The 11,425-nt window shown below is 42.9% G+C and overlaps 1 protein-coding gene across 1 annotated transcript in view; it reads left to right on the top strand.

Annotated features, from left to right (window-relative positions):
- Positions 1-552: 552 nt before the first annotated feature.
- The window catches only part of LOC124594129 (juvenile hormone esterase-like), a 68,190-nt gene continuing 57,317 nt past the window's right edge, over positions 553-11,425 (top strand). Inside the window, exons 1-2 of the mRNA XM_047132486.1 lie at positions 553-699; positions 2,626-2,766. Coding sequence (XP_046988442.1) covers positions 553-699; positions 2,626-2,766 — 288 coding nt within the window. The remainder of the gene's footprint in view (positions 700-2,625; positions 2,767-11,425) is intronic.

Here is an 11,425-nt window from a genome sequence, read left to right as displayed (position 1 = left end):
TCTGAGCACTATGGGACTTAACTTCTGACGTCATCAGTCCCCTAGAACACAGAACTACTTAACCTAACTAACCTAAGGACATCACACACATCCATACCCGAGGCAGGATTCGAGCCTGCGACCGTAGCGGCAGCGCGGTTCCAGACTGTAGCGCCTAGAACGGCTGGGCCACTCCGGCCGCCCATCCAGCCATATAGTACAGTTTAAGCCAAACTGGTGTTGGTTAATCTTGCACGTTTGATGGCCAGTGGCGTATCACATACTTATAACGCACATGAACAAGGCCTTTTATTTGGGGAAACTCACTATTTTAATTCATCAATGAACGCGTCATTCGGTATTTGGATTAATGTCACAAAATGATCTACAGCGTCGGATTTAGGGAAGCTGAATTGGAAGGGTACTATGAGAGCAAGCGAGTGGCGTGCATACCATTCAGTTTCAGTGGAAACCTTCGAGGAACTGATATCTCACTGATAACGGAGCGGTGTCCCGCTATCTCAAACACACCATGCGCGGCTGGCTGACCACCGGGTCAGACGGCCGGCAGACATGGCACGAGTGGGAGGCGCGGTGACGGTGACCATCCCGCAGGGCACGCTCAGGGGCCGCAAGGCCAAGACGCCCTCTGGCCGGCCCTACACCGCATTCCAGGCCATCCCGTATGCACTGCCGCCTGTCGGCGCCCTCAGGTTCAAGGTGAGGTCCCTTAACAACTTCATCTACTATGATCAAGTAGTCTGACAAAGCTAATTAGTGTATTTCACTTTTAAGTGACCAGTCCTCTGAATTTATGTGATCTTCCAACACGTCCTCTCCCGTGCCACCTGAGAAAGAAAGTACACCCACCGTCCTCAGTTATTCCGGAAATTTATTCCAATTTTTATCTTCTAGAATTCTGCCCTCTACAGCTCTCTCTAGTACCACGGACATTCCTTGATGTCTCGTATGTCCTAACCTTCTGTCCATGCTTGTCAGGGTGCCACCAAAGGACCCATGATGGAAGGAGCATGAAGGACATGCAGACCTAGTTCTGCCTCGATGCCAGTATAGGAGGGGGCCAGTTGAAGGCCTGAAACCTGGAGTTATGGTCTGCGGTGCGATTTCGCATGACAGCAGGAGCACACTCACGGCTATCCCACGCAAAGTTGTACGTCAGTGCGATGATTCGACCTGTTCTGCTCACACTCACGAACAGCATTCCAGGGTCTCTTTTCCGACAGGATAAAGCTCGTCCACATATCGCTGTTGCAACCCAACATACTGTACATTGTGTCGACTTGTTGTCTTGGTCTGCTCAATCACCATATCGAACATCATCGGAGGACAACTCAAGTCATCCACAAACAGCAAAGCCGCTCCTGTACTGATCTACCAAGTACAACTCCATCCCACAAACTAATAAGCGGCACATTTACAATACAATGCATGCACATTTGCATGTTTGCATTCAACAATCTGGGGGTTATTAACGTACCAGCATTTCGCATTTGCGTTGCCTTATCTCGTGCTCGCGTTAACTTGTGCTCTTGCAATGGGAGTGACTTAAATGTTACATAGATAAGTGTATTCCCAAAATATCATTACTCTATATTAATTATGTTTATGTATTGGGATATTCTTCTGTCGGTGTTGTAGACCCTTCCACTACGTTCAGCTACTCATTTCCTAGTATAATATCCTTAGCAACACCGGACATAATTCAACGGCACCCCATTACCCGAGATTATCTTCTATTTATGTTTACTTTACTACCTGTACTCAAGATACTATCGACTGCTATCAAGTACTATATATATATATATATATATATATATATATATATATATATATATATATATATATATATATATATATATTCTGTTAATGAGTTACCTTGTCATCGGTAGAGGCTTTTTATTTCTTCATCCTAAACTGAACGACTGTCCAAATTTATCCTTGGTTTCCTTGCCGGGTGTTCAAATTGAATGACACGAAGTATAGGCTATTATTCTGTTTCTCTCTCTTCTAAATTCCTGTGTATCTTTTTTGTTCTTGGGTTCTAAGGAATGCAGTATACTTTTTGTACGACTTACAAACAATCTTTTGCTCGCTGTATATCATCCCTGAATGTTCCAGAATTTAAAAAAAAGTGCAGAAACACTATAGACGACAACTCTACTTGCCTCTCTCCATTGCAAATTCAAAATACGTCTGCCTTAATGAAAAGCATATTGTTGGTTCACATCTAGTGTTCACAAAATCTCATACAAGTGTTGATTAAATTTGGTTATAATATGAAAATCCTTGGAAGAATCGACAGTTGTCACAATTTACAGTACATTACCACTCACTAATTAGAAAATGGGAATCATCTTTTGATACGCTTGTATTTACTCCTACGTATTTTAGGGATGGTAGTAAACCGATGATTGTAAATTAATGGTTTGGCCCCGTAACGCAGATCATTTACTAAAACAAGGAAGTTCTCATACGTTTTCAGCCTGAAACAAGTAACTTGCTGTTATTCGCATCGAATCGCGCCACCAACAGTTACGACAAGAATGTGTATAGCAAAAATAATAATTTGTGCGATTAAAATTACGAATTGATGGTACAAAAATTTTACGTCTTCTTATCTTCTAGTCTCCAGAACCACCAGAAAAATGGAGTGGGATACGAAATGCCACAATAGAACCTAACGTGGCACCTCAAATCGACTCATTTTTCACTAATCAGTACAAAGGAGATGAGGACTGCCTGTATCTAAATGTGTACACACCTAAGGTAAGGTCACATAATTTTTATTATTCATTAAAATTTCTTATGCTTGTCCCTGCATTCTTAGCTATAACAGTTCACATATGATATAACATATCACCCAGTATTTGCTTTCAGTTCATTTTGACAAAATTAATGAAATGTGATGTACTCAGGTAGATCAGTATCTCCTTTCTTTATTAGCATAGAGGTAGCCAATAACTTTTCACCAGTAAAGTAATTCTAAAAGACTTACTTAACCAAATGTGCTGTTCAATAAAGCAGTGTGTGTCGTCATGATACTTCATGCTACTTTGTAAACGAGCTGCTGGCACGTCTCTAGAACAGCATTCTTCTGCTTTTGAACCCGTTGGAAATTGCTAATTTACTTGCAATACTTTGCATAGTGAGATCAACGAATATTCAAATGGAATCAAATTCGCACAGAGTGCTAGGCACGGTGTTGAAAAAATATCTACATCTTTTACCTCACACCAACCTTTCAGCGATGGCCTTATTTTCGCACGTGTCGACACCTGCTGTTTAAAGCGTTGCTGAACCCGAGAGTGACGCATTACGGGAAAGCACCACTACAGAGGAAAGTTATGTCCCCCTTGAGCCTAATTTCATACTTCGACACAGCAACAGGAGGCAATTCGTAAAACTAGCCCATTTTGTACAGTGTATATAATACCAATAGAGTTGATAGTGTGCCGCCGATTCTGAATTGAAAATAATACCTTCAAATCCGATTCAGGTAGAGACTCCCTTATTGTCGCAGTTGTCATCGGGAGCTTGACCTCGAGGTATTGCGGTTCCTGAGTGTGCGCGGTTAGACAGACGCGGTACTGAAATATTGACAGTAGAGTATGTACTTATTTATAGAATGCCCTACACCGTGGCCCTTGGGAAGGAGCTTCTGTCCATTGAACGATGTGACACAGTCATTCACATCAAGTCATAGTCCTCATAATGTTCAAATCCAATACCGTGCAAATGTATTTTTCCACCAGCGATCCATCGATTTGGGTCCAGTAGACACGCATAAACTCTCCTAGTTGATCCAAGAATAAAAGCACTGATCGTAGTTGGCAATATACTCAAAACTAATAATTGTCATTCTGCTTTTGACATTGATACGGTTCACATGTTGATGTTGTATTCATGCCCTTTCATACGCACCCAATGCACCAGTGATGCTGTCACGTTAGCCAACATAGTCCCATCGTCACCGACCCTACTCTCCGACTGTTCAATATCGAAGCATGTTCTCTTAAAGCTGAAACACATAAATATGCATTTAGACATTTTTCTTCAGATAATTGGCTTGTAATATTTGAATTTAATGACGTTTATAATATATACAATGAATAAAGCAAAATACTAAATGGAAAACTACGAGAGTGTAATGAAAAAAATTGACTCTGAACATTTTACATCTACATCCATACTCCGCAAGCCACCTGACTGTGTGTGGCGGAGGGTACCCTGAGTACCTCTATCGGTTCTCCCTTCTATTCCAGTCTCGTATTGTTCGTGGAAAGAAGGACTGTCGGTATGCTTCTGTGTGGGCTCTAATCTCTCTGATTTTATCCTCATGGTCTCTTCGCGAGATATACGTAGGAGGGAGCAATATACTGCTTGACTCCTCGGTGAAGGTACGTTCTCGAAACTTTAACAAAAGCCCATACCGAGCTACTGAGCGTCTCTCCTGCAGAGTCTTCCACTGGAGTTTATCTATCATCTCCGTAACGCTTTCGCGATTACTAAATGATCTTTTAAAGAAGCGCGCTGCTCTCCGTTGGATCTTCTCTATCTCTTCTGTCAACCCTATCTGGTACGGATCCCACACCGCTGAGCAGTTTTCAGGCAGTGGACGAACAAGCGTACTGTAACCAGATTCCTTTGTTTTCGGATTGCATTTCCTTAGGATTCTTCCAATGAATCTCAGTCTGGCATCTGCTTTACGGACGATCAACTTTATATGATCATTCCATTTTAAATCACTCCTAATGCGTACTCCCAGATAATTTATGGAATTAACTGCTTCCAGTTGCTGACCTGCTATTTTGTAGCTAAATGATAAGGGATCTATATTTCTATGTATTCGCAGCACATTGCACTTGTCTACATTGAGATTCAATTGCCATTCCCTGCAGACCCTCCTGCATTTCAGTACAATTTTCCATTGTTACAACCTCTCGATACACCACAGCATCATCTACAAAAAGCCTCAGTGAACTTCCGATGTCATCCACAAGGTCATTTATGTATATTGTGAATAGCAACGGTCCCATGACACTCCCCTGCGGCACACCTGAAATCACTCTTACTTCGGAAGACTTCTCCCTATTGAGGAAACTCTTAAAGCGTTTTAAATAAAACCAACTTTATATCAATTTTCTACATCTTTACTCTTCATGTGTGCATACTTATTCCTCAACACAGTCACCGTGGCGGCAAAGATTTCTCCCAACGATAGATCAATATGTTGATAGCGTCATTGTATAACTTTCGATTTCGTTTCACGAAACCACAACCTCTACTCTACTTGCACCGATTCATCACTATCAAAGAGATATTCTCGAAGGGGTTCCTTAATTCCAGATGTGACATATAATCACGCAAGAGGTATTCGCCAGTTTTATCAAATTTTAAATGTTGAACAGCGATTATGTAGACGCAGGGTAAAATCACCCGGTTCCCAGAACTCCTGAAGATAGACGTTGACTGTGGATGTTGTATCACAGACACAGTCGCTTTGACTGTTCAGAGATGTCACAGACCCTCCCAAAGATGTAAGCAACCATGCATGAGCAGCGCCTGTTAGACGGAGGAGGACCGACAGCCGATCAGTTCCAGTCATTCCACCAGGAAGGAGGTATGCGGCTCGTGTTGTCTGTAGTTCAACCATGCCTAGATGTTCAATACCGCGGTTCGATCGCTTCCGCGGTGTTACTTTGTGCCAGGGAGGGCTCTCAACAAGGCAAGTGTTCAGGCGTCTCCGAATGAACAAAAGCGATGTTGTTCGGACATGGTGGAGATACAGAGAGACAGAAACTGTCGATGACATGCCTCACTCAGGCCGCGCAAATGCTACTACTGCAGTGGATGACCCCTACCTATGGATTTTGGCTTGGAGGAACCCTGGCAGCAACGCCACCATGTTGATTAACGCTTGTCGTGCTGCCACAGCCTCATGATGGGCAACTTCACTCCCGACGTCCATGGCGACGTCCACCTATGCAAACACAGCACCATGCACCGCGGTACGGATGGGTCCAACAACATGCCGAATGGACCGCTTAGAGTTGGCGTCACGTGCTCTTCTCCGATGAGTGTCGCATATTCCTTCAACCAGACAATCGTCGGAGACGTGTCTGGAGGCAACACGGTCAGGCTGAACGCCAGCGAGTGCAGCAAGGTGGAGGTTCCCTGCTGTTTTGGGGTGGCATTATGTAAGTCTGACGTACGTCGCTGTACAATACGTGAATGCCATCCTATGAGCGATAGTGCAGCTACATCGGCAGCATATTGGCGAGACATTCGTCTTCATGGACGACAATTCGCGCCCCCATCATGAACTTCTTGTGAACGACTTCCATCAGTGTAACGACATCGCTCGACTAGAGTGGCCAGCATGTTCTCCAGACATGAACACTATGGATCGTGCATGAGGTAGGCTGAAAAGGCTGTTTATGTGCGACGTGACCCACCAAGCACTCCGAGGGATATACACCGAATAGCCGTTGAGGAGTGGGACAGTCTAGCCCAAAAGTGCCTTGATGAACTAGTGGATAGTATGCTACGACGAAACCAGGCATGCATCAATGCGAGAGGACATGCTACTGGGTATTAGAGGAACCTGTGTGTACAGCAACCTCGAGCACCACCTCTGAAGGTCTCGCTGTGTGGTGGTACAACGTGCAAAGTGTGGTTTTCATGAGCAGTCAAAAGGGTGGAAGTGATGTTTATGTTTATCTCTTTTCCAATTTTCTGTATAGGTTCCGGAATTCTCGGAACCGAAGTGACGAAAAACTTTTTTTTGATTTGTGTACAATTGTCACTAGATGTAACGAAACTGCGTTATTGGGGCGTTTAGAATGCACTCATTTTCAGGATATCTGGAAAATGTTACAAAATCAGCAGTAGCACAGTAAATGTAGCTAAAAGACAACGAAGAAAATACAACGAAGAGTGCGTGGAAAACAGACACCAAATCAGGGAGAAGAACTTCACCCTGGAAGTTTGGTGTCGCGTGAATATGACGTGTTCCATAGCATAGCTGACTGCACAAGCCATAACTCCTAAGTTGACGAAGGGTCCAACAAGTGGTGCTAGTGGTGATATAGCGCACTGGATGAACATGCAAGTAAAATGTTACGTAAAGTACAAGAAAGATGTAACAGAATGCTAAACGTATGATGAATCATAACCACACAAATAAAATGTAAAAACGTATCAGAACTGACGTTGCTCACATAATATTGCTAAAACAATACAGTATAGGTAATTAAAAGTAGGGATAGAGGAGAGGCAAAAAGGGATGGGGGAAACATCAATGAAGAGGGATAAATTTGCTATCCTACAGAGATGATATCATAGCACTGAACACATCAGAACGGTAGACGTGAAAGAATGGTCATACATGTGATGAACCACAGTAACAGAAGTAAAATGTAGAAATCTACAAAAACGAACATTGCTCAGAAAATATGCCAAAACAATACAGTACGTGCAACTAAAAATAGGGAGAGGAGAGGGCAGGGAGAAAGATGAATAGGAGTAAAACATCAGTGTACACGGAAATACTGACATGATAACAACAAATTAAGAAACTTAATACAGACCAATGCAATGAATTAAAATTTGTATCAGATCGAGGAATTGAACTTAATCCTGCTGCTGAGTAGGCAGATACGATAACCACTGCACTCTCTGGTACAGCAGCCAACATAGCTGCACAGACTTAGTACATTTTCCTCCCCAATACAAGAATCTGTAATCATATTTAAAAACAAAACTGTGTTAAATAAAAAACATGCAATAACAATAAGACTAGAATGTGGTGCCATCAGAATTACACTGAAATGAGATGTGTATGTTCGGTATGGCTGCCTGCAAAGAGGAGACAGGCTTAAAAATTGTTTCAACTTGTTTTTACTTTTTATTTTAGCCTAAGTACAATTCCCACACAGTGACATATTTACATTACACACTGCCATCCCACACGCTACATTCAGAAACCTCTAGTGGCATAGAGTTGCAGCCCGCATAAGTGGAATAAGGATGTCGAAAAATATCTGGTAATAACCGTTCATACCAACCTAATGAAAACTGACCCAATAAGAGAGAGTAGATAACAGAAGAGGGGCAGCTGCCTTTTCAGTTGTTGCAGGGGCAACAGTCTGGATGATTGACTGACCTGGCCTTGCAACATTAACCAAAACGGCCTTGCTGTGCTGGTACTGCGAACGGATGAAAGCAAGAGGAAACTACGCCCGTAATTTTTCCCGAGGGCATGCAGCTTTACTGTATGGATAAATGATGATGGCGTCCTCTTGGGTAAAACATTCCGGGGGTAAATTAGTCCCCCATTCGGATCTCCGGGCGGGGGCTACTCAAGAGGACGTCGTTATTAGGAAAACGAAAACTGGTGTTCTACGGATCGGATCGTGGAATGTCAGATCCCTTAACCGAGCAGGTAGATTAGAAAATTTAGAAAGGGAAATGGATAGGTTAAAGTTAGATATAGTGGGAATTAGTGAAGTTCGGTGGCAGGAGGAACAAGACTTTTAGTCACGTGAATACAGGGTTATAAATACAAAATCAAATAGGGGTAATGCAGGAGTAGGTTTAATAATGAATAGAAACATAAGAGTGCGGGTAAGCTACTACCAACAGCAGTGAAGGCAGCAGAGGATCAAAGAGGTAAGAAGACAAGGGCTAGTAGAACTCCTTGGGTAACAGAAGAAATATTGAACTTAATTGACGAAAGGAGAAAATATAGGAATGTGGTAAATGAAGCAGGCAAAAAGGTATACAAACGTCTCAAAAATGAGATCGACAGGAAGTGCAAAATGGCTAAGCAGGGATGGCTAGAGGACAAATGTAAGGATGTAGAGACTTATCTCACTAGGCGTAAGATAGATACTGCCTACAGGAAAATTAGAGAGACCTTTGGAGAAAAGACAACCACTTGTATGAATATCAATACCTCAGATGGGAACCCAGTTCTAACCAAAGAAGGGAAAGCAAAAAGGTTGAAGGAGCATATAGAGGGTCTGTACAAGGGCGATGTACTTCAGGATAATATTATGAAAATGGAAGAGGATGTAGATGAAGATGAAATGGGAGTAACGATACTGCGTGAAGATTTTGATGGAGCACTGAAAGACCTGAGTCGAAACAAGGCCATGGGAGTAGAGAACATTCCATTAGAACTACTGATGGCCTTGGGAGGGCCAGTCGTGACAAAACTCTACCATCTCGTGAGCTAGGTGTATGAGATAGGCGAAATACCCTCAGACTTCAAGAAGAATATAATAACTCCAATCCCAAAGAAAGCAGGTGTTGACAGGTGTGAAAATTACCGAACTATCAGTTTAATAAGACACAGCTGCAAAATACTAACGCGAATTCTTTACAGACTAATGGAAAAACTAGTAGAAGCCGACGTCGGGGAAGATCAGTTTGGATTCCGTAGAAGGCAAAACTGACCTTACGACTTATTTTAAAAGCTAGATTAAGAAACGGCAAACCTACGTTTCTAGCATTTGTAGACTCAGAGAAAGCGAAAGGCTATTTACAATTTGTACAGAAACCATATTGCAGTTATAAGAATCGAGGGGCATGAAAGGGAAGCAGTGGTTGGGAAGGGAGTGAGACAGTGTTGTAGCCCCTCCCCGAGGAAACAAAAGCAAAATTCGGAGTAGGTATTAAAATCCATGGAGAAGAAATAAAAACTTTGAGGTTCGCCGATGACATTGTAATTCTATCAGAGACAGCAAAGGACGTGGAAGAGCAGTTGAACGGAATGGACAGTGTCTTGAATGGAGGATATAAGATGAACATCAACAAAAGCAAAACGTGGATAATGGAATGTAGTCGAATTAAGTCGGGTGACGCTGAGGGAATTAGATTAGGAAATGAGGCACTTAAAGTAGTAAACGAGTTTTGCTATTTGGGGAGCAAAATAACTGATCATGGTCGAAGTAGAGAAGATATAAAATGTAGACTGGCAATGGCAAGGAAAGCGTTTCTGAAGAGGAGAAATTTGTTATCATCGAGTATAGATTTAAGTGTCAGGAAGTCGTTTCTGAAAGTATTTGTATGGAGTGTAGCCATGTATGGAAGTGAAACATGGACGACAAATAGTTTGGACAAGATGACAATGGAAGCTTTCGAAATGTGGTGCTACAGAAGAATGCTGAAGATTCGATGGGTAGATCACAAAACTAACGAGGAGGTATTGAATTGAATTGGGGAGGAGTATGTGGCACAACTTGACAAAAGAAGGGACCGGCTATAGTAGGACATGTTCTGAGGCATCAGCCGGCCGAAGTGGCCGCGCGGTTCTGGCGCTGCAGTCTGGAACCGCGAGACCGCTACGGTCACAGGTTCGAATCCTGCCTCGGGCATGGATGTGTGTGATGTCCTTAGGTTAGTTAGGTTTAACTAGTTCTAAGTTCTAGGGGACTAATGACCTCAGCAGTTGAGTCCCATCGTGCTCAGAGCCATTTGAACCATTTTTTTCTGAGGCATCAAGGGATAACAATTTTAGCATTGGAGGGCAGCGTGGAGCGTAAAAATCATAGGGGGGGGGGGGGAGGGGGGACCAAGAGATAAACTCACTAAGCAGATTCAGAAGAATATGGGTTGCAGTAAGTACTGGGAGATGAAGAAGCTTGCGTAGGATAGGGTAGCATGGAGAGCAGCATCAAGCCAGTCTCAGGACTGAAGACCACAACAACAACAACAGATGACAGACTGCGATTCATTAAAAATCTCTTAAGAAAATTTAATGTCGATTTTGATCCTCTCCTCTTGTCTTAGCCTTTGGTTACAGATCAACACCAGAAATTTGACGTTATCTCGTTCTGGTAACCAAGCACATGAACACCTTTGATTTATATTCATATTTGTACTAGATCAATGTTTACAATGTACTATCTGATTATTACTCCCTTCATTGACAGGTGCCGGCTATCACTACATACACTACTGGCCATTAAAATTGCTACACCAAGAAGAAATGCAGATGATAAACAAGTATTCATTGGACAAATACATTGTACTAGAACTGTCATGTGATTACATTTTCACCCAATTTGGGTACATAGATCCGGTGAAATCAGCACCCAGAATATCCACCTCTGGACGTAATAACGGCCTTGATACACCTGGGCATTGAGTCAAACACAGCTTGGATGGCGTGTACAGGTACAGCTGCCCATGCAGCTTCAACACGATGCCACAGTTCATCAAGAGTAGTGACTGGCGTATTGTGACTAGCCAGTTTCTCGGCCACCATTGACCAGACATTTTGAATTGCGGAGAGATCTGGTGAATGTGCTGGCCAGGGCAGCAGTCGAACATTTTCTGTATCCAGGAAGGCCCGTACAGTACCTGCAATGTGCGGTCGTGCGTTATCCTGCTGAAATGTAGGGTTTCGCAGGGACCGAAT

This window comes from Schistocerca americana, chromosome 2, assembly GCF_021461395.2.
Source record: "Schistocerca americana isolate TAMUIC-IGC-003095 chromosome 2, iqSchAmer2.1, whole genome shotgun sequence".
Lineage (NCBI taxonomy): Eukaryota > Metazoa > Arthropoda > Insecta > Orthoptera > Acrididae > Schistocerca > Schistocerca americana.
The sequence above is the reverse complement of the archived record's forward strand: the minus strand, read 5'-3'. Positions and strand labels throughout refer to the sequence as shown.